The sequence below is a fragment of the Polychytrium aggregatum genome, assembly GCF_025602895.1.
Source record: "Polychytrium aggregatum strain JEL109 chromosome Unknown BJ171scaffold_10, whole genome shotgun sequence".
NCBI classification, from domain to species: Eukaryota; Fungi; Chytridiomycota; class Chytridiomycetes; order Polychytriales; genus Polychytrium; species Polychytrium aggregatum.
The window spans coordinates 672421-692922 of record NW_026516212.1 but is presented as its reverse complement, the minus strand read 5'-3'; the positions used below and the strand labels follow the sequence as shown (position 1 = coordinate 692922).

Here is a 20502-nt window from a genome sequence, read left to right as displayed (position 1 = left end):
ACGCTTCTCCCATGCTGAACCCAAGCACCTCCATTCGGTCGTCATCCCACAAGGCAATGGCTGCTGCATCTCAGCGGCGGCGGTTGTTGTTGTTCCGAGGAGAGCGCGAGCGAGATCGGTAGCTGTCCTTGCTTCGACTGCGGGAGCGAGATGAAAACGAGCTGTGGCTGCTCCGGCTGCGAGAGCGGCTGTCGGAGCGGGAGCGGCTTCGAGAGTAGCTGCGCGAGCGGCTACGAGAATAGGACCATGATCGGGATCTCCGAGAGCGACTGCGGGAATAGCTGCCAGAGCTTCGACTGGAGTACGAAACCGAGCGGCGGCTCTTGCGGCGGTCCGGGCTGCGTCTCCGACCGCGGCTGATGCTACGATTTGGACTCCGAATGCCACTGCCGTATCGCTTGCGTGGGCTGGGGGATCTTGAGTCGAATCGTCGCCGGTCCGGGCGGAAGCCAGGTCGGTCGCCGGCACGGGCCATTCCGCCAAGCGCACCCCGCCCAGCATTCCGGGGCGGCTGTTGTTTGGCCGAGGGTGCAGGCCAAGATCGCCTCTGGTCCTGCGTCAACGCACACTCTACAACCTGACCGTCGATCTGGCCTCCGTTCATGTGTTCGGCAGCGAGGCGGGCGGATTCATGTGCCCTGTAGATGACGTAGGCGGTTCCGTGGTGCGTCTTGACTGGACGGAGTCGAACCCATCGAGATTACGAATGAGGAATGGAGTCAGGCACCACCAACCAAAGGATGCGAAAATTGCCAAAGGCTCGCGGCAATGGAGCTGGGTGAACTTACGCCGAGGGTTGACGGGCAGATCAACATTCTGGATATCGCCAAAATGCGCAAAGATTTCCTCGAGCTGGGCATCGTGGACACAGGAGAAATGAATCACATTAGAGAGGGGGCGTCTTGTCTGAGCGCTCCAAGCCTATGCGTCCACAATGGCGATACAGAGGGGTTGTCTCGCCATACATGAGCTTGGTTGACATTTCGGGTGAGCTTGTGGATGACGACTTTAACGGGCTTGCGCTCGGCGGGAGCAGCACGAGAGCGGGAGCGGGATCGGGATCGGGAATAGGAGACGCTTGATCGCTTCGAGTGGGAGCGCGAGCGGGATCGGGAGAAGGAGCGGTTGTATGTTCTAGAGACACCGAGACCATGGGACCAACGTCAGGACAGCGGAGCGGATGTCGACGGATGGGCTGCCGGGAGCGGGATAACAGACATCGCCGATGCAGGCTGCGACTGTGACTGCCTCAAGCGAGTTTGCCAGAGAGGACGACGACACGACGAGCCAGCTGCCGATCAAGATGCTCGTACCTCCCGCGGACTGGGGATCGTCTATTACTGAGGGTCCTGTGTCGTTGCATGGCCCGAGAAACAGAAGGCAGTTTAGCGGTTGTGGGTCGTGATGAGCGATCTGGAATGGATGAACAGAGCTGCGACGAGCCGATCATGACCGAGCGCCTACATTGGGTGCTGGATGATGCTTCTGGATATGCGGCCTCAACGGGAAGGAAGAGATCGGTGGGTGTTCCCGGTGTGATCACTTGCAGACGACACAGCAACGACGACGGGTGCGGGATGAATCAACTCGAGTCGATGCAGGTCGATGCAGGTCGATGTCCGAGATCTCGAAAGTCCTGCTCGCGATTGCGGCATGAGCCCTCGCTCTCTCCCCTGCTCCCTGCTGCTCTCGCCTGTTCTCGCCGAGACGACCCCAATCACCCACCATCCGGAACTGCTTGGCACCGACCTTGCTCTTTGACTTCAGTGTCGCTGCATCGGCTCGGCAACAGAGGCTAGAGAGATACGACCCCCAAAAGAGCCCGGAACCAGAAAGCCGCACCATGAGAAGCCCCGGAAGCTATGACGGATACGAGTCGCTCTTTGCCCAGATTGTGACTCGCGTCAGAGAGGGCATGCAGGCCATGAAGCGGGTTCCTGGAGAGCCGCGCAACAGCCACGACCAGGACTTGGACTCGGACTCGGATGACCTGGGATGGGAAGTCGACTCGGTAAGCCGCAGACCGAGCGCCTCGGCTTCAGCGTGGCGGTGACTGGGTTACTCGAGACCGGATGTGGGATCTGTGGGAATCACAACACACCGTCTGCTTCGCGAAGAGCGCCAGAGCGCGCCGGGTATCGGCTGCTGGGCGTGGCATTCGCGGGATATGCGAGCGAAGAGGATGCGGTGGGGCCATGGCATTCGTTCAGTGTCACGGCATTCGTTCGGGTCGGGGCGGTCGAGACTCTGCGCAGAGCAGTGGCTTCCCACAATCAGCCGCTACAGCACTAATGTCAAAGTACTCCAGGATCCCACAAGACCCTCCTCGCCTCTCCATCCGTTCCGCAGTGACGTTCTCCCTCATCAGTGGTCGCTCTTCGACGAGCCGCAGAGCGCCACAGTCTTCTCTGGCACTGCATTGAACGCAGCCAGCGACGCCGAGTCCGAATCCGAGCCTGAGCCCGAGCCCGAGTCGCACTGCCCAGAAACAATGAAGCAAATCTTCAGAGCCGAGTACTCAAAGTCGTGCATGTATGTCTCGCTGCATGAGGCCTATTCGTCGTGCCTATCGATTGCACGCTCAGAGTCGCGCCAGCCCTCGATCGAGGACCTCGTCGGAGTGTTCCAGAAGATCTCCAAGGACCGAGCCATCGAGCTAGACTGGGAGGCACAGCGACGATCTCTTGCGACCCTCCAGGCGCACGGACATGCCGAAGCGGACAAGATCGCTGTATCGCCAGGGGATGAGCCCTGGGCCAGTACCGATGCGCTCTTGGCTGACAGCACAGCAGACCTCGAACAACCTGATCTGCCAGCCGCTGCAGATGGGCCGACAGTCACTCGATCCGAGGTCAACATTCAACTCTCTGCGTCGTCCAGCGAGTACAGCCGCTTCATGCCAACGCAGATTCCAGTTCTCGATCTGAATTAGTCGCGGAGCATCCCCGCCGGACTCGATTCAACAGGGCATGTCCCAGATTCGGGGCGACTAATGCATCCGGGAATGTGACCGGTCGCATCCATCAGCATTTCTCAGAAGCGCTGCAATACATTGGGTACGCCAGACCATATCCCATCAAGCGAGAGCCCTCGCGACTGCAGCCCGTTGGCCATGCATCCACGTTTCGCATGGTGGCCGATGCTCCATGTCCTCACGGCGTCTTGGGACGCCATCCGCACCGCACCGCGCAGCCCCAGCCCCAGCCCTTGCTGCGCAAACGTGACCCGCAGATCAGACCATTTCGTTGTGCCCCCGCAGTCCAGATCGCAGCACCACCCAGCGCATCGGCATCATCGCATCCGGCGCATCAACGCATTGCACTATCGCTGGCCCGTGGTGTCTGCGTGCAATAGTCCATCTGCCATCGACGTCAATGCTGAGAGCGCTCGCCCGTCCATTCTGCTGCCCAAGCAATCGCAGGCTTGCGTTGCCGACATGCCTCGCTCGTCCCCAGCCCGTGCGGCTGTATCGTGCTTCCGCACCACTGCTGCTCCCGCGCATCCGCCCGTCAACCAAGAGATCCGATCGACCGGCCGATCTTGAGGATGAAGAGAACGCTTCCAATCGAGACACCCAAGGTCCAAGTGGTTCGTCGAAACAGGAGGAGATCGCCGAGGAAATCTTGGACGACTATCTGCCTCTGAAGCGCAGGCAGAAGCTCAAAGACAAACCCACTGCCGTGCCTGGATGGGGCAAAGTCATGACTCCCGAAGAGTTCAGCGACGTCGACGAGGCAGCCAGAGTGCCGCCGCAAAGCCCTTGGTTTGACGAAAAGGACACACTCTCATGGACCCCACCCGCCGAGGCTGTTCCCGAAAAGAAGCGGCCGCAGTCAGCCCCGAAAAACAAGAAGAAATCCATGGGCTCCATGACGGACGAAATGATCGAGCTCGAAGCCCAAAGCCTGTACGGCACGTCCTCGCACACGCAAAAGACCAAAAGCAAAAAGAAAAAGAACAGTGTCCAAAGCCTCTACGACACCGACTCGTTCGCTGACCTGCAGTACACCGGTCCCGAGGACACGGACGCCATCTCCCGTTCCGATAGCGCAAAGGCGAGCGACCCCGCCGGCACAGACGCAGGCGGCGATGACTGGTACTTGCAGAAATCGTTCAACATGCCCAAGGGGACCCAGGGCAAGCAAGCCAAGTTCGTACCGCGATGGATCAAATCTGCGGAAATCGCCAAGGAGCGTGAGATCCTGGACGAGCACCCCGACGTGGCCGATGATGAGACTCAAGTCAAGAAGGGCAAGGCCACACTGAGAGAGATTGTTGACGTCGTCCGCGAGGAGCGCGGACATAACATTGTCGCGATCGATATGCGAGAAAAGTGCGAGTTTGCCGAATTCATGGTCATCGCGGAGGGCCGATCCAAGAAGCACATTTATAGCATCGCAGACGCTATCCGACGCACGGTAATGTGTCCCTCTCTGGCGTGCAGCACGTTGGCGATCAGCTAGGGAGCTTGTATCTCTGTTGCGGGCTCAAGGCAGATCTGGACGACTGAACCGACTTGCGCACCTTCCTTGCACCCGCCCGATCGCACGGACCACTGATCCACATCGACTGGACCGCCGTTCCATATCAATCTGACCATCAAGGTCAAGCACCGGCTATCCAAGGACCCCTACGGCCACGACCAGGTGGCGGTCGAAGGCCAAGAAACAGACGACTGGATGGTGCTCGATGCAGGCCACTTCATCGTCCACTGCTTCACACCCGAGGCCCGCGCACACTACAATCTCGAAGGTCTGTGGACGGCCGTGCGCGATCCGATGGCGGCACTGCATCGCGATCTGTCGCCGCTGGACGAGGACGACACCGAGGGCGAAGCCCAGCGAGCGCTCGAGCTGGAGCTGGCCGGCCAAGCGTGGGAGGGCCGAAACGAAAACAAGATCCGAATCAAGCAGCTCGAGGAGCGTGATTTCATGGACGAGGACGAACTCATCGAGCGCATGAACACCCGGCGCTAGCGGACCCACGGCAGAATATGCCCGGCGACCTGCAGTTTAGATGCGCCGAGGGCCAAGAATGCCAAGAGACACAATGGAGCACCGTCCACACGCAGTGTCTTCCCACATCACAATGTCGGATGTGGTTGATGGGCCAAGGCAGAGGATCACCTCGCCGCTACTTGGACCAACTCTACGATGCCATGGCGTCTGCGACCCGCTGTGGCTCAATCAAAATTCATTTGTTGGACAAAGTATACAAAAAAAGCCCGCCGCCGCTAGGCAGTTCACTCTCGATGGCGGCTCGCACACACGATCCTGGCGGGACATACTGGGGGATAGAAGGAGGCTGTGGGTTGGAATCCAAGGCGCGAATAGGATGCAGACAAGAAACCGCGGGCGAGGGCCGTGGGTCTCATGTCCGCAGCAGCATAGCATGGCCAGGGGCGTGGCATGCCAGAGGCATGGCATACCAGAGGCGCTGGTCTACTTTCTGTCTCCAGGCAGGTGGACAACAATCACAGCACAGGTGGCGGTATGGACAATGTGGTCGCTGACGGAGCCGATGAAGGTTCTGCAAAATCAACGGACGATCCAAGGCAGGTCAGGGTCAGTTCGAGTCCGCCGCCAGGATCAAGCCAGAAAAGGCGGTTTTGGTCAAGGGCGCGGGGTCTTACCGGGTGAGTGTGCTCATGCCTCGGGATCCGACCACGCAAATGTCCGCCTTGAGCTCGCTCAGCTTGGCGGTTATTTCGTCGCGGGCATCGCCGCGGAGGGCGATCGCTCGGCAGGAAGCGTTCCGCTTGAGGACCTGGGCGCCAAAGCGCTTGAGCAGCTCGTGGGACTCGACTTTGTTCTGCAGGAGATCAATCGGAGAGGCAAAGGGCAATCGAGCGGCGTGAGACGGGCCAAGGCAGCGCTGGTGAATGCTGGTAACGAATATGCGACGCGTGGCAGATCGGAACTGAGTCGGGCAGTTCCGGGCGGAAGCATAGAGCTGGCGGCAAACGACAGATACGTACGCCTTCCTCGACACGGTCGAGCCAGTCGGCAAAGTCCATGTATGAAAAGCCATAGGGCCCTGCGACAGTGGGCACGGGGCGGACGTTCAGCAGGACAACCTGGTCGTTCTCGGGATCGACAATGTTGTCCAGGGCCCAGTGGAAGGCATATTCGCTGTTCTCTGGTGGGTGGGATAGAAAACAGACGGAGAAAGGGATAGATGGGCGGCAGAGGGACAGATGGGTCAGGGAAATAGACAACCATCGCGAGCGAGCATGACCCCTCCGATTCAGTGCAGCCAATATGTTGTGCAAGCGTTTCGTGGACAGCAAAAGCTCGTGGAACAGGTGCTCAGGCCAGCTGCGGTTGCCTTCCAGGCCAGAAGGGAAAAAGCACAAGCAATCAATACTCACTCGATGGGTCCAAGGCGATGGCGACGATGCGTTTGTGGTTGTAGCTGGTGGGCTCGACAACGTCTTCGTGGATGGGCTCGGAGTGGGGGGCGACCGCGGTGTTAACAGAGCTGGCTTCGGCCATGGTGTTGATGCTTGAGGGTTGGCGAATGCGGGTTGCTGGCTTTTTTGTTGTTTGGTTGCTGTTGGCTGCTTGCTGTCGGACGGATGGATGGTATTCGGCAAGTGCAGGTGCAGGCAGCGGGTATTTGAGTGCGATGGAAAGCGATGGAGAACGATGGAGAGCGACGGGAGCGGTGCGGAAATCCCATGTCCACCCTGACTCACTGTGACTGGAATGTCCGCGACACGTGTGCGCAGCAGCCAGCCGTCCCGGCTTGTGTGGCGGTGCGGTGCCCTTGCCCTGGCGCAAGACGGCTTCCCCCACCGCCATCTTCTGACTTCCGTCCCTCGCCAGCCGTCTCGCCCATCTCGCCCATCTTCCACCGTCCACCACCATCGCCATGGCCACCGAGCTGCATCCCGCCACCCGTGCACTGCTCGAATTTCTCCAGACGCCGCTGGACGAGCTCATCGCTCCAACGACGTCGTCCAACGGCTCCAAAGACCCTCCCGAGGCCCAGCGGCGACTTCTCGCGACCTTCGCGACCCTCGTAGCCCATGTTCCTGCGTATAAGGTAACAGGCAAAGGGATGGGATGATCGTCGTGCGCACCCGCAGCGCCCACGATCGGTGTCGCTCTGGCATTGACAGCAAGCTCGGCCGTACCACCCAGACTTTTCTCCAGGCCAGTCGCGTCGATCATGCCACCGTTTCTTCCTTTGAGGATCTCTTGCAATCAGCGCCATATGTCGACAAGGTAGTGTCCGGCCGTCGGTTGTCAGAGTTGCTCGTCCAGAATGCGAGCGTCATCAGTTCAAGAGTCCCCATCGTACGTCGTTTGCTCAGCAATCCGCCATTCTCTTTCGAACTCTCTGCCATTCTGTCGGGTCTCGCACTCGAACACTCTTCCCAACCTGGACCAGTTCAACTACATCAACCAATATCAACTCGCTGACCGCAGCTTTGATGGAAACATCTCGACTCACGACTTTCTCCACTGCAGCTCTGGAAGCGGCGGCTCGCCGACGTTCTGGGGGCGCTTCTCGAATGACGGTAGAACGGTGCATGTGCATGTGCATGTGCCGGTGGTTGTTCTGTGTGCGCTCTCCGAACTGGAGAGCCGCTGGTCGTCCTACGGTGCTAATCAGCACTCTGCCTTGACGGCCGATCTAATGTTGTGTACTGTCGATCTACGCGAACACACCGATTTCAGAGCTCGATATTTGCATTCGCATGGAGCAGTTTATGCACGACTCGTTCCGGGCGCACCTCGTCAAATCCCTGGTTGTGATCTGCTTTCCTCTCGGATCCTGGGTCGGCGGCCTCTTCACGATTCTGACGATGCGCAACCTCTCGATGAAGAACTACAAGATCACACTGGTGACGCCCGGAACCAACGTCGCCGACATTCTGCGGATCGTCCAGACCATGTCGCCCAGCTTTGAGCAAACCATTGTCGTGGGCTATCCGCCCTTTGTCAAGACCGTCATCGATGCAGGAATCTTGGCTCACGTCCATTGGGAACAAAAGAACATCAAGCTGGTGTTTGCCGGTGAAGTCTTTAGCGAAGAGTGGCGAGACTTGGTCCGCACCCGCGCCGGCATCAAGTGTCCCGAAACCGACATTGTCTCCATGTACGGCACCGCCGATGCAGGCGTCCTGGCCACCGAAACCCCATTGTCTATTCACATCCGCCGCTTGCTGAGTCGCACCCTCGAGGCCGGTGACGATGGCCACGGCAAGCCCCAGACAGAGATTGTCCACAAGATCTTTGGCAAGGAGCGACTTCCCACGCTCTGCCAGTACGATCCCTGCGTCCGGTGGTTTGAGCTCACGCCCAAGCAAACCTTGGCCCTGAGCACGATCGGCAGGAGCTCGGCAGCATGGCCGACGGCGCCTCTGCTCCGATACGACATTGGCGATGACGGTGGGTGTCTCTCGTACGAAGACATGGTCAAGACCGTCCAGGATCTGGTCGGGCAAGATCCAGTCGCTCACTTGCAGACCGCCCTGGGCGACAGAGCGCCGCCGATCCGAAAGCTGCCGTTCGTGTGGGTGTTTGGTCGCAAGATGTGGGTCGTCAGCTACTTTGGGGCCAACGTCTATGTCGAAAACATTATGGTCGGTCTGGAGCAGCCCGAGGTGGCGAGCTTTGTGACGGGCAAGTTTGTCCTCCAGGTCGCTGAAGACGAAGAATCCATGGACAGCTTCCTGCAAGTAATCGGTAAGAACAGGCGCTTGCGCACCCATTGGGCTGCTGAACACCCACAGCTGACTCGGCAGCGATGCCTGTGGAACGCCATGGCTGGTGGTCGGCCCGCTGGACGTCCTGTCCACTCGACAGCCCGTGCGATCGTGCCTGCTGTTGTGCTGATGTCTACCGATGCTCGCCGAGCGACAACAGCCCCGGCATGGCTCTGAAACCAAACAGCCACCGACAGCGGCACATGGAGTCTTGTCGTGCATACAAACTTACAATCTCGCTTTGCATGTCTTTGCGTTCCCTGGCGGCATCCGCAGTGGAGCTGGCCCCGGATATCCCGCCCATGACCGACCTCGCTGCCACCCTGTCCAAGTCCATCCACACGCATCTGTGCCGCCTCAACTCTGAGTTCTGCAACTACGTGCCCAAAGAGCGCCAGACGATCTCGGTGGTGCTGCACAACCATGGCGATCCGAAGTGGTTCCCGGTCGGCGTCAAACACAAGTACACCCTCTGAGGACGAAGATCGAGAGAGAAAAAAGTCACTGGCATGTCGACGAATTTGATAGTTGGCTCGAGTCGCGATTCCTTACGCTGCAGTGGAAAGTCGGCTCAGTCGACTTCCATGAGTGCTGGTGAGAGCCTCTCCGATCGTCCGGCATCGACGGCAACAGTGTCGTAATTCTCAAGTCCGCGGCTCAACCCAAAGGATGGAAGGGTGGAGACGCAAGCCCCAATACGACCCCTGGGACTCCACCAGAACTGTGCAATAGTTTTCTATTATGATGGTGGTCATGCCACAGCTCAGCAATCAACAGACTGTCTTTGCTTGTGAACTAGTGGCACGGTTTATCGTTTACACGGGCGGAGACAGGGGCAAAGCGTGCAAATCACACAACGGTATCAGAAGCATGGCAGGCCCGAGGATGAAGGCTTACGTCGAGGAGTGGCGGATCTGAAAGAGCCTCTTGAACTTCCCGAGCCAGTCAAACAGCTTGCACTTGGATCGGCTTGGTTTGGGAGGAGGGGGGTGCCGGCGATTCTCAGAGCCGTCGCACAGAGTGGAGAGTACAATGATCCCATCGCACGAGAGAACCTTGATGCATGGCTCCGAGTCGCTCGTGCTGTTGAGGAGATTAGAGGTCGTGAGGGTGGTCTCGATGCACGATGTCGAGTAGGTCGTGTGCAGCTCCTCTGTCAGAGCAGCATCCGACAGCAGGCCCTCAGGCGAGCCGGCCGGATCGTCAGAGAGCTCGTGGTGCCAGGGGACGGTCGAGGATGGGTACAGGATCTCGAGCAGTTCCTCGGGCTGGCGCTGGTCGTTGGACAGCCAAGTGTGCATACTAGCGCTCCGGCGCACAATGAGGTCCCGCAGCAGCTTCTGGCTGCAGCTCTGGAAGTGTGGGAGCGATGCGTGGTTTGAAGTGGGACTGGTGCCACTTGTGTCCTGAGGGTTGGCCTGGAATTGGGGATGAGGATGGATCGAGATTGGGCAAGGATGGGTGCGGCATAAAGCCAAAAGTCAGATAAGCGGTTTAGCGATGGAAGGACGTGGGAAGAGCCGGAAAAGAGTCGAAGGCGAGCCGTTGGATGAGAGCAGCAGAAGGGAGGGGCGGCGAAACAGAGGCCGCTTGAATAAATCGAGGAGAGGATCGCGGAGAGCTGGGTGATGGCTCGAGCTGACAAGATGCCCACGGGGCCAGGAACGGTCGGTATCCTGGACGGAATGCAGCACCGCGGACTCACATCAAAGATGAGCGTGCTTGGACACTGGATGGTGCGGTACGACATGTTGCAGCTGAGCAGGCTGGCCTTGAACAGCGAATTGGCTGTGACGCTCAGCGACCGCGGCTTGAAGCTCACGTCGTAATGCGAGCCGTTGGTGCTGTTTGGGATTGTCTGGCTGCCGGAGTTGTTTTCTTGGTCGTGACGGAGGTGGTCGTCGTTGTATGCCGGGTGCCCGGATGCATTTGTGACGGCGGTAGCAGCAGCAGCGGGGGATCCAAGATCCCGGAGTGGTGGGGAGACAGGATGGGCCATCGAGAGACAAGCAAGCAAGCTAGTAAGCCAAGGAGCGGCTGGATGAGTTGGAAGGATGATGTGAGAGTGTTGGGATCCGGGTGGTTAGCAGACTCCTTTCATGTCGAGCGAATAGAGATACCCCAGAGCCGAGAGAGCCAGGGGTGTTATATCAGGAAAAAGTGCCCCTGCCTGATACGACAGACGGATAAATCCTTGCGATGTGAGTGGTCGGCCGACAGAAGGCACTATTGACTCTGGTCTGCGCCAGGGGTCGTAAGGGGGCTTGTTCGCAGCGACGGCGGCTTCGAAACAAGTAGTCATCGGTGTGTTGTCGGGCGTGCGTTGTCGGGCGTGCGTCTCCGTCCAGTACAACACTGCAACAGCAATGCAAGAGCGAGAGGGACTGCAGCCGAGGCAATATTGGCTGTTGTTGATGTAATATTGGTCGTAGTGACCATGGTTGATGCAGTGTTTGCTGTTGCGGCAGTCGCAGCAGCGACAGTAGTGGCAGCAGGATCGAAAGAAGAGGCCGCTGTTGGTTTTGTTGTCCCTGGCCGATGCTGTTGGCTGACGTGATTGCTACAGATGGAGCTGTATGGCATCGACTGCTGTTGACAACAGTCGGCTCAGGCGACAGCACCCGATTTTGCCGACTGTGTCCTGTGTGCAGAGGCACTCTCCACAGGCCTGAGCGATTCAGCAACAGGAGCAAGGCCGTGGGCTGGAGGAGCCGTCCAGAGCATCCTTTGCTTGGCGACTTGGTCGATGCAGCATCTGTGAAGCTTTGGCCCTCGCTCCATGCTCGGGAACGAGCCCACTCCTCCTCCACCCGATTTGCGGTCACAACATTTGGCTTGACGGCCCCCCTTCTCGCCAGGGCCTGATTGGAGAACTCCAACCAAAGAACAGTCAACAATCGACCCCGCCCCTCCTGCGCCGGTCTTGGCCGAGGCGACGATGGTTGTCTGGGCGATGCTCCTCTGCCTCCGGAAGTGCGATCGCTTGTGGCGGCGCTGGGGTAGCTGTTTATTGCAGTCGAGAGACACCCGGTTGCCACGGCTGCCACCTTGAATCGAGACGAATTGGCTTGCTCAATTTTGCCGTGGCTGTCGTCAACAACACCAAACCAATGTCGAGGGAGGCGCTGCACAGCCGTGACGAAAGCTTGCAGGCAGACAGGTAGGCAGGCAGACAGGTAGGCAGGACGACAGACAGGCAGGACGACAGGCAGGCAGGATGCCGAGGGCGACGAACGCCCATGCCGCAATTGCCGTTGGTTCGGGGTGCTCATGAAACGGCGGCTGTATGGATTGCGCAAGCCATGGGCTTGGCTTGGCGGGCGCCTGTCCCGACAAAACCTTCTTTGGCCCGGGTATAAATACCGCATTGGCTGCCCCCGCAATCCCTCCGTCCATCCAATTCGCCTCTCCCGTCAAGCGCCCCCTCTCATTCTCAAGATGCCCGCTGTTGCCACCCTCACCCCCGAGCAAAAGGACCGCCTCGTCAAGGAGTTCCAGGAGCTCGACCAAGACCACGACGGCAAGGTCTCGGCCCAGGACGTGATCGCCCACCTCCAGCGCACGCATCAGGGCCTCACCGGCCAAGCCCTGAGCGACGAAGTGACCAAGTTCATCCGCCGCATGGATTATAACCACGACTCGGTCATCGAGGAGCACGAGTACCTCCTGATTGGCAAGCGCAAGCTGCGCAAGGAGCTCCTGCTGCAAAAGTTCAACGAGATCGACGCCGACCACAGCGGGTTTGTGTCGCTGGCGGAGCTCAAGTCGGTCTGGGGCGTCAACGACGACACTGCCCAGGACATCCGCGAGCTTTTCGAGAAGGTGTATGCGCACGCAGACCGCAACCAAGACGGACACATCAGCTTTGGCGAGTTTTCGCGGCTGGACGAGAAGCTGGAGAGCCTGTTTGAGCTGGCGTAAGGATGCACTTGCTGTATCGAGCCGCCCGCTTTTGAACAAGTAAAAAATGCACGTCTCGAGCTGGATATGGGCATCTGCATCGAGGGAGTTGGATCGAGGGAGTTGGATCGAGGGAGTTGGATCGAGGGAGTTGCATCGAGGGAGTTGCATCGGGCAGCCATGTTCCACCGAGCCGCTTGACACCCACGCTGTTTGGTGTGCCCCCCCACCACTCGGCGACACCTGACCTGCCCTGCTGGGGTGCTGTGGCGCGGTTGGGCGCGACGCGTTGCGCGGCGGCGCCACAGGGTAACTGCGCCAGGCTTTATATAGAGGTGTGTCGATGCTGTGTGACGCGGGGAGTCGAGTGTATGGTGCAGGGACAGTGCGCCGAGGGTGGGACCGTGCGACGGACACGCCGCCTCGTCCCACCATCCGCGCGCCGCCAAACCACACAGCACAGCAGTCCACACACGACAACGCTGCACAGCCCGTTCCGTTGGCCTTGCTATTCCGTTGGTCTTGTCCTTTGGTCTTGTCCTTTGGTCTTGTCCTTTGGTCTTGTCCTTTGGTCTCGTCCTTCGGTCCTGTCTGGCCTCATCCTCTTGACCTCTCTCTCGTCCAGTCCTGGCCTCGCTCCTCCGCCTGGTCTTCTTCCGTCCCCTGTCGCCTCTCTCGGACTCGATTGTCTTTGCCCGAGGCCGAAACAGCGGGTCCCATCCTCGATTCATAGGTAAACGCACCTGTCTGCCCTGTATCGACACTGTGGGTTGGGTCTCTCGGCTCCATCGCCCAGCACAACCCTTGCCTGCTCCTTCTGTCCGGCTGCCCATAGCAGCTGCCAAGCCACCCATACTCCCACTGCGGCATGATCGGTCTGTGGATGCAGCCATCCGACTGCATCGTCTCCTGCACCATTTCACATTGTGCTCACCCGTCCAGCCCTTTCCACCCACACACCCACAGCCTCGCCAAGTTCCCGTTCCCGATAACTCGACTTCGGTCCTCTCCAACCCATTCTGTTCAGCGCATACCTCTGCGAGCGCCCTCCGGCCTTCTGCCTGTCGCTAGACTCTCTAATCCAATCCAATCCAATCCATATCGCTTGCCATGGGAATCTCTGACAAAATCAAGAATTCGTACTTTGTCACCTCGCTCAAAGTCGGCAAGTACACCAAGCGCCGAGGAAACGGCCCTGCCCTCGATCCCACCACCCAGGTCGAGTACAAGAAGGAGCTCGAGGAGCAGCGGCGCGAGCAAGAATATCACTGGCAGTACCAACAGCGACAGCAGTACGAAGCTGGCCCGTCCCGGCCCGCCGAGCCAGCCGATCTCGACCTGGCCCGTCGCCAGATTGCCCAGTACGGCCGCCCAGAGCGCCCGCCAATGCAAAAGTCGCACTCGGACTCGTCCTTTGAATTCAGCCGCTCGGCCAATCGTCAGAGCCAGAGCCAGAGCCAGAGCCAGGCTGCCCCGCCGCGTACCCCAGATGCCCAGGTTCGGTCCTCGCTCTATCGCGAGCCCGTCCAGGTTGTCGTCGGCGATCTCATCGACCTTTCGGATGAGCCCTCGCCCTCGCCCGCTGCGTCGTCGCCGGCCCTGTACAGCGCCCGTCCTATCAGCTTCAGCGGCGAGGGCTTCTACAGCAGCCCCACCACTGGGAGCCCCCGGAACTCGTTCGCCCAGCCGGAGGACCTCGCCGTCCGCTCGGGGTACTCGTCCAACGTCGAAGACACCGGATACGGCCCGTATCGCTTCTACGACCGCGACTCGTCCCCGCAGCGACACAACAGCTATCCCAACGACGCCTCGGCGGACCAGACCAAGACCTGGTCCATCAGCGAGGCCGTCGGCAGTGTCTCGATCCCGAGTCTGCCCCGGCGGGCCCAGACCGACAAAGAGCATCGCCGGTCCCGGCACCTCTCTATCAACCCGCCTGTGAGCGCCAACGGCACCCTGAAACGCATGAGCGGCATGTTTGGACGGAACAAGGACTCGTCGGGAGCCATCCGGAGCTCGGAGATGTACAACAGCCTCCCCCATGTTCCTACTGTCAAGTAAGTTGCTGTGCTCGCACTGCGAGACATTCCTGGAATATGTGGGTGTTATGGCTGGGAGTTTGAAAGTGTCGGGCGCACATGCGGTAGCTCGGGACATTGCTGCCTCGATACGGCGATCCATCCGAAACAGCGAACTGACTGGTCTGCTCGGTCTGCTCTGATATGCTCCGGTCTGCTCTGATATGCTCTGATACACTCTGATCTGCAGCGTCGAAGACTTGTAAGCCGATCGCCACCCATGTCTACCCGTCCACTCAGCAGCCCGCCGCCACGGCTCATCACCGTCTTCTTGGTCTTGCTTTTTCTCTCCTTCTCTCTCGTTTTCATATACTGCGTTGCTGGACGGCTTCTGCTACCCCTCCCCCGTATTTGGCTTGATGGCATCGACACCTGCCTCGCCAGCACGATCCCATTCAGCTTCGATTGGGACTGCAGCAAAGGCGAATGCGGATCCATCCCACCAAGGCGCGCTAACAACGACGCCTTTCCGACCGAGCTGTTTTCAATCATGGTGCCCTCCCATTCTCAGTCCAAGCTGGCTGTCTCGTTGGTCTCGATCGTCGTGCCCATACCGGAATGGGATTCCTGTACAAACACATACACTGGCTGCCTCCCTCCGACCACTTCCACTCCATCCCATTCCTGGCGCCTTGGTTACTTTCGTTTGCAGCTGGCGTGGGGCCGACGGGCGGCAGGACTGCGTGTCACTGCTCCAGCACGACTTCATATAGTGTCGTTTCAATATAGCGTCTCCAAGAGCCGAGCGGGGATGTCTTCCCCTGTCTGCACACGGGTGCTCTGGGGCATCGTCACCAGGGCCGCACGCAGCGATCTGGACAACGAGGGCGTTGCTGGTGATTGGCCATGGCTGTGGCTGGTCGCTGGAGCAGCCCGTTGCACTCGGCGGCTCGGTTTGGTTTGGCTTGATTTGATTTGGTATGTGCCGAGAAAGTGGTTGATGTGATTCGATTCAGCAAGAGATGGCGTGATGCGAAGCAGTAGGGAGCAGCGCGATGGGATACCATGAAGCAACATCCCGTATGCCGCGGTGTGATGCAATGCAGTTCGATGCAATCTCGCAAGATGTGCCCGGAACACACTCGGCTTGTGCAGTCGCAGGACGAGGATGGTGTGCATCTCACCCGGGAGACGACGACGTCGATTGCGATGGCGGACTGACCTCTCCAGAGGATATGCTTGTCGGACGGTGGCTTTGGGTGGGACGATGGACCGGTACATCGTAGTTACGGTGGATCCCATCAGGCAGATTCAGAGAAGCATTCGTTGAGGGCACCACATGCACAGGCAGCGCGGTCCATCGGCAGGGACGGCGAGCTGGCTGCGTCGGTGCTGGGGGTTAGCAGCAGTAGAAGCAGTAGAAGCAGTAGAAGCAGCAGCCGCAGCAGCGAGTGCTCTGGCCCGGCAGAGGACATGGTGTTGGCTGATGCGAATCCTCCAATTGGGAATTTCCAGCGGAAGAGCGAGCGCAGAGCGGGCCGGCTCTTGGCGTGGCCTTTTTGGGGAAGGGGAGGGAGGGCGACGGAAAGCCATCGACGGCCGCGAGCGCAACTCCAACGCTTCCCCGTCATCGCCGCCAGCCCTCCGAATACCCGTTCCGCCGGGGAGAACCGTCGTCGCTGTGTTTGGCTCGGCCGGCTTGCTCCTGTCCGGGCTTGTGGTGGGTGTTGCGGGCGTCTTGGCATTCATCAGCCCGTCTGGTTGACCATCTCCCCGTTCGCTCGGCCATCACTTTAACCACATCCACCCAGCTCTGGCTCGGCTGCTGCATTGGGGCATTATAGCGGTTTTTTGACATCCACGTCATCGGCACTTGCGCTTTTATACTTTCGCCGTCTCTACTCCACGTATTTTATACTTTCGTCATCACACTCCCATCGATTGCACTTGTGTCGCTGGCTGTATCCACATTCACTCTCACCAGCAGCCCCCTCTCCTGTACTCACACCTCCATCGTTCGCCTTGGCTGTCGTCTTGGCACCGCTCCTCCCCGCAGCCTCTCGCAGGCAAACGACCCTTGCGCCAGACCCGCAAAGGTTGGCTTCCGTGGGCGTCGCTTTCCTCTTCCTCCACCTCCGGCGTCATCGTCGCCATTATTATCATCGCCGTTGCTGTCGTCCCCCTCCTGTGTCGTCATCACAAGCGACTCCATCCCACCCTATCCCGTCGTGACTTGCCCTCTGCCTTTGCTCGAGTCTTGTCATCGATCTAACGTCCCACTGCATTGTTCTCGCATCGATCGTCCAAGACTCTTGTCTGTCGTTCGCCACCACCGCCATCACCACCACCGTCCACTGGGCCACCATGCCTCGCACTCCACAGTTCGATATCCCTCAGGCGCTCGCTCGCATCCAGCACACCGAGCAGGTAGGCCACTCCCAGATCCCGGATAGCGCCTCTCAACTCATCTCCTGTCTCAGCCTTGCACCTTCGTGGCAAACGCCTGAGCAATCGTGGCCTAGATTCGGCAACCACTAACTGATGGCTGCATTCTCTCCTCGCTTCACTATCTTGCTCCCAACGCCTTCTCCCTCCCCCTCTTCTCCTCTTTCGGCATCTGCCACCCTTCAACAGCTCGCCGACTGGGATTGCGGACTCGCCTGTGTCTCGATGGTGCTCACGGCCTTGAACATTCCCAGGTCGTCACCGGCAGAGCTTCACGGCATATGCCCGCTGCAAAACATCTGGACGGTTGACCTGGCATATATCCTCCGTCGATTCGGCGTTGAAGACTTTAGTATGTGCTCTGCTCCGTGTTGCTGTGTGATGCTGTGATGCTGTGATGCTGAGTGATGCTGTGATGCGTTGGACTCGTCTAGCCAAGTGGCTGTGTGCTGGGAAGCGTCGTAATAACGGAGGACGCTTCAGAGCTTTTGCGGCTGGCGGCTGGACAGATGTGGCCGCATCCCCACTCGCTGACAATTGAAGCAGGAGCATGAGTCCTCAACGGAGGAACGTGCGAGCGATCTATTTGAACGGATGACGCTTGGTGCTCACACTATCCTCCCTGTCTCTCAACCATCGCCATAAACGGCCTCGTCGATTCACGACAACCTCCGGACAATACTGTGATGACGATTCCCTGCGTTCGCCTCGACAACTCATGTACGTGTCAGCCTACTACACATCATACATCGGCGTCAACTGGCAGTATCTTTCCAAATCTTTCTACCGCGACAGCATCACCGAGGACCAATCCCGAGTCCATGCCCTCTTTGCCGGCGCCGCCGATCGCAACGTTCGCATTGTGCCCATGATCCTGGACATGAACGACATTCGGCGCTTCCTGATCAGCGGCAAGTACGCCGTCATCATTCTTGTGAATCTCTCGGTTCTCAAGTGCATCCTGTGCAACAAGCGCCGAAGCTGTCTCGACTACTTCCAATGGCTCTCATGCTGGAAGAAGCCCAGCTACACCGAGTCGACATCGCCCGATTCGCCCTCGATGGCCTTCTCGACGCCGGCCAGCCCCCGGCCACATCCCCCGATCTCGGTGTCTTCACGCCACACAAGCTCGGCGTCAACGTGTCAGAACCCCGAGGAGCTGACGATAGTGTCAGAGTGCGAATCGGTGGGCAGAGCAAAGCCCTTGCATTCTGCCACCGACCTCGACGACCCTGCACCGGCCCGGTCCTTCTCCGAGTCGCCGGGAAACTTTTGGGGCATGATCCCCATCATCCGGACGGTGGGCGTCGCTGCACCCGCGGGCGACTCGCCGTCCGAGTCCAGGAGCTGGTCGCATGCCACCAGCTTTGTTGGCAGTTTGACTGGCCTCGGCCGCGGCCTCACCGGCAGTGAGCAGCCCGCTGGATCACCGTCAAAGTCCAAGGGCCCCACTGACGGAGCATCGCCGCTAATCGAACCTGCCGTCGTCGCACCGCTGGAACAAGCCAGCCGGGCCGCACCCTCGGCTGGTGCGAGCTCGTCAAGCGCAGGCGGTGCCCATCCAAACCAGCACCGCAATCACCCGGGCTCGCTCAACCAAGTGCTCGGCAGCCCTCGCAAGCCGGCGACGCCATGGCAGCCCACCCGACGGCTGCCCAACCCTCCACCGGCCCCGACGACCGGGACGAGCCCATCCGACAGCACCGAAAAGACGAGGCTGCTATCGATCCCATCGAGCGCTGCCCAGCCCAAAAGCGTCCCCAAGGAGGGCGGCTGTCTGTCGTCGCTGAATATTTTCAGAAGCTGCGGGACCTGCACCAAGAAGGGATACGAGAAGATCTCTGGTGACGATTTTGTCGGGCACTACATACTGCTGGCGGGATATGAACCGGATTCGGACACGATCCTCTACCGCGACCCTGGAACGAACGAAGTGCTGTGTGCGGTTGATGCCGATGACTTGGATGTGGCCCGCTCGTCTCTTGGAACCGACCACGATGCCATCGTGGTCCGGGTTGCCTGAGCGACCGGGGCCTCGCGAGGAGTTCCGCAAGTGCTGCCTCATTACCACCCAATCCCATTTACTCGCAGACTAATTTGATGCATCTCCGTCTGCTGTTCCCCCCCCCTCCTCCTCCTCCACTCCCCGAGCATTCTATTGTGATGGCTATCCTTATTCTGGCTGTCTTTATTCGCCCAGTCCACATCCAAGTCTGCAGATGATGGCCGTCGGAAGTGAGATGCCCCAACATATTACAAGCAATTGCGACTCGGCAATCGGCGCACGAAAGAGCGACTACCCATCGTCTTCATCTTTCTGCCTTACTATTGTTTTGCTACCACTATCTTTGTTTCGCTCCGAATTGAGCCCAAGACGCACATGTATCTAGTCCCTTTTGAACTTTTGTGGTTTTGAACTGGCCCGATATGTTGTACTTGCTATGCGCTGTGCACCCTCTTTTCTGCTCCCTTATCGTCGCTGTTTGTCGCTGCTCGTCGCTGCTCGTCGCTTTTGGTCCTTTATCCCCGGCTCTCGCTCGTCTCCTCCGCCTCCCACCCTCTTGGGCCTTGCTTTACGTCTCAAGCCATCTTTGCTTTTTCCACTTCATCCTCCTGTTACACCTGGTCTCCGCCACCTCCTCCGCTTCTCAACTACTTCCCTCCCCGCTCCTCGTCTCGTTCTTATCAATTCCTTTGTTCCAGCTTTCAGTCCAGTCTCCCTCCTCTCCGTCCAACGCTCGTAATCCGCATTCGCTTGCAGTCTCAATATTGATTTCTTGACCACCCGAAGCCATGCATCTGTTGTTTGAATCGCCTGTAATGAGCCCCTCTCCACATCCCAGCGGTCCTGCCTCAGCGCTGTCTGTGCTCATGCTGTTGATTTCCAATCAGCCGCGCCATTTCAGCGGCTCCCTCCGCCGCAACACCCTTGCATCTCTGTCTTGGTCTTTCCTCGGACCTGAATTTGCCCCCTCCATCCGACCCACCCCAGGTCGCCCGTCCACTCATCCATCACATAATCCCCCCCCCAAGCGCATTAAGTGCTGCACTCAAAATGCTCTTCCATCCTTTGGTGGCGCACCTCGCCCTCTCGTCCGTGATTCTGGCCACCGTCGTCGAGGCATCGCCAACCCGACATACCAGCGACGAGGCCAAATCTGCCCACGGCCGCCAACCCATCCAAGTTGGTCCGTACTATTACTTTCCGCCCGCCGAACTCCATTCCCAACCTTCCTCAGCCTCGGCCTCGCCTCGGAACTCCAAGTCCCTGCGGCTCCGGCACATCCTCCACATCGACACCGAGCCCGGATCCAACATTTTCCAGACCCTGGACTTGGATGACATCCACAGCTACAACCGATTTGTGAATCAGCAACGGCTGGCACGAGAGGCTAGAGTCAATGCTGCCGCCGCCGCCGCCGC

General features: G+C 59.1%; 10 protein-coding genes across 10 annotated transcripts; 7 read left to right on the top strand and 3 right to left on the bottom strand.

Moving 5' to 3' along the window:
* Positions 1 to 230: 230 nt before the first annotated feature.
* On the bottom strand, positions 231 to 1628 carry BJ171DRAFT_597353 (uncharacterized protein; the record flags this gene model as incomplete). Its single annotated transcript, XM_053114744.1, has 6 exons — positions 1465 to 1628; positions 1314 to 1349; positions 966 to 1134; positions 789 to 852; positions 575 to 675; positions 231 to 296 (listed from the first exon to the last, which is right to left on the bottom strand). Coding segments are annotated over exons 1-6 (438 nt in total). The 5' UTR covers positions 1467 to 1628.
* A 216-nt stretch (positions 1629 to 1844) lies between these two features.
* On the top strand, positions 1845 to 3016 carry BJ171DRAFT_17611 (uncharacterized protein). Its single transcript, XM_053106025.1, has 2 exons — positions 1845 to 2011; positions 2309 to 3016. Exons 1-2 carry the CDS (start codon positions 1916 to 1918, stop codon positions 2930 to 2932), a joined length of 720 nt encoding a protein of 239 aa, XP_052968778.1. The 5' UTR covers positions 1845 to 1915; the 3' UTR covers positions 2933 to 3016.
* Positions 3017 to 3281: 265 nt separating this feature from the next.
* On the top strand, positions 3282 to 5109 carry BJ171DRAFT_17596 (Oligomerization domain-containing protein). Its single transcript, XM_053106023.1, has 2 exons — positions 3282 to 4418; positions 4605 to 5109. The coding sequence occupies exons 1-2, from the start codon at positions 3375 to 3377 to the stop codon at positions 4974 to 4976; spliced, it is 1416 nt and encodes a 471-aa protein (XP_052968777.1). The 5' UTR covers positions 3282 to 3374; the 3' UTR covers positions 4977 to 5109.
* A 66-nt stretch (positions 5110 to 5175) lies between these two features.
* On the bottom strand, positions 5176 to 6635 carry BJ171DRAFT_597351 (uncharacterized protein). The gene is made up of 4 exons (XM_053114743.1): positions 6371 to 6635; positions 5978 to 6138; positions 5633 to 5811; positions 5176 to 5529 (listed from the first exon to the last, which is right to left on the bottom strand). The coding sequence occupies exons 1-4, from the start codon at positions 6492 to 6494 to the stop codon at positions 5442 to 5444; spliced, it is 552 nt and encodes a 183-aa protein (XP_052968776.1). The 5' UTR covers positions 6495 to 6635; the 3' UTR covers positions 5176 to 5441.
* A 188-nt stretch (positions 6636 to 6823) lies between these two features.
* BJ171DRAFT_496608 (uncharacterized protein) lies at positions 6824 to 9575 on the top strand. The gene is made up of 5 exons (XM_053110211.1): positions 6824 to 7047; positions 7146 to 7229; positions 7396 to 7525; positions 7686 to 8696; positions 8993 to 9575. Exons 1-5 carry the CDS (start codon positions 6874 to 6876, stop codon positions 9190 to 9192), a joined length of 1599 nt encoding a protein of 532 aa, XP_052968775.1. The 5' UTR covers positions 6824 to 6873; the 3' UTR covers positions 9193 to 9575.
* Positions 9573 to 10715, bottom strand: BJ171DRAFT_609880 (uncharacterized protein; the record flags this gene model as incomplete). The annotated part of the gene is made up of 2 exons (XM_053115265.1): positions 9573 to 10134; positions 10422 to 10715. The coding sequence occupies 2 exons, from the start codon at positions 10713 to 10715 to the stop codon at positions 9610 to 9612; spliced, it is 819 nt and encodes a 272-aa protein (XP_052968774.1). The 3' UTR covers positions 9573 to 9609.
* A 1399-nt stretch (positions 10716 to 12114) lies between these two features.
* On the top strand, positions 12115 to 12702 carry BJ171DRAFT_496605 (uncharacterized protein). Its single transcript, XM_053110210.1, has one exon. The coding sequence runs from the start codon at positions 12155 to 12157 to the stop codon at positions 12635 to 12637; it is 483 nt and encodes a 160-aa protein (XP_052968773.1). The 5' UTR covers positions 12115 to 12154; the 3' UTR covers positions 12638 to 12702.
* Positions 12703 to 13167: 465 nt separating this feature from the next.
* Positions 13168 to 14911, top strand: BJ171DRAFT_17534 (uncharacterized protein; the record flags this gene model as incomplete). The annotated part of the gene is made up of 3 exons (XM_053106014.1): positions 13168 to 13349; positions 13583 to 14673; positions 14885 to 14911. Coding segments are annotated over 2 exons (1158 nt in total), but the record flags the coding sequence as incomplete, so codon positions are not given.
* A 2264-nt stretch (positions 14912 to 17175) lies between these two features.
* On the top strand, positions 17176 to 19102 carry BJ171DRAFT_421747 (Guanylyl cyclase; the record flags this gene model as incomplete). The annotated part of the gene is made up of 3 exons (XM_053107501.1): positions 17176 to 17431; positions 17811 to 18033; positions 18883 to 19102. 3 exons carry the CDS (start codon positions 17176 to 17178, stop codon positions 19100 to 19102), a joined length of 699 nt encoding a protein of 232 aa, XP_052968771.1.
* Positions 19103 to 19304: 202 nt separating this feature from the next.
* On the top strand, positions 19305 to 19959 carry BJ171DRAFT_17498 (uncharacterized protein). The gene has a single exon (XM_053106004.1). It carries the CDS (start codon positions 19507 to 19509, stop codon positions 19858 to 19860), a length of 354 nt encoding a protein of 117 aa, XP_052968770.1. The 5' UTR covers positions 19305 to 19506; the 3' UTR covers positions 19861 to 19959.
* The last annotated feature ends 543 nt before the right edge of the window (positions 19960 to 20502 follow it).

Excerpts from the sequence above, each read along its gene's own strand:
- BJ171DRAFT_17611 (XM_053106025.1), top strand. The coding sequence starts at position 1,916 with ATGCAGGCCATGAAGCGGGTTCCTGGAGAGCCGCGCAACAGCCACGAC. Across the intron at positions 2,012-2,308 it reads TGGGATGGGAAGTCGACTCG|GATCCCACAAGACCCTCCTC; the intron begins GTAAGCCGCAGA and ends AAAGTACTCCAG.
- BJ171DRAFT_17596 (XM_053106023.1), top strand. The coding sequence starts at position 3,375 with ATGCTGAGAGCGCTCGCCCGTCCATTCTGCTGCCCAAGCAATCGCAGG. Across the intron at positions 4,419-4,604 it reads CAGACGCTATCCGACGCACG|GTCAAGCACCGGCTATCCAA; the intron begins GTAATGTGTCCC and ends CTGACCATCAAG.
- BJ171DRAFT_597351 (XM_053114743.1), bottom strand. The coding sequence starts at position 6,494 with ATGGCCGAAGCCAGCTCTGTTAACACCGCGGTCGCCCCCCACTCCGAG. Across the intron at positions 6,139-6,370 it reads CATCGCCTTGGACCCATCGA|AGAACAGCGAATATGCCTTC; the intron begins GTGAGTATTGAT and ends CCCACCCACCAG. Across the intron at positions 5,530-5,632 it reads GGCATGAGCACACTCACCCG|AACCTTCATCGGCTCCGTCA; the intron begins GTAAGACCCCGC and ends TTGATTTTGCAG.
- BJ171DRAFT_496608 (XM_053110211.1), top strand. The coding sequence starts at position 6,874 with ATGGCCACCGAGCTGCATCCCGCCACCCGTGCACTGCTCGAATTTCTC. Across the intron at positions 7,230-7,395 it reads CAGCGCCATATGTCGACAAG|TTCAACTACATCAACCAATA; the intron begins GTAGTGTCCGGC and ends AACCTGGACCAG. Across the intron at positions 8,697-8,992 it reads CAGCTTCCTGCAAGTAATCG|TGGAGCTGGCCCCGGATATC; the intron begins GTAAGAACAGGC and ends CGGCATCCGCAG.
- BJ171DRAFT_496605 (XM_053110210.1), top strand. The coding sequence starts at position 12,155 with ATGCCCGCTGTTGCCACCCTCACCCCCGAGCAAAAGGACCGCCTCGTC.
- BJ171DRAFT_17498 (XM_053106004.1), top strand. The coding sequence starts at position 19,507 with ATGTTGTACTTGCTATGCGCTGTGCACCCTCTTTTCTGCTCCCTTATC.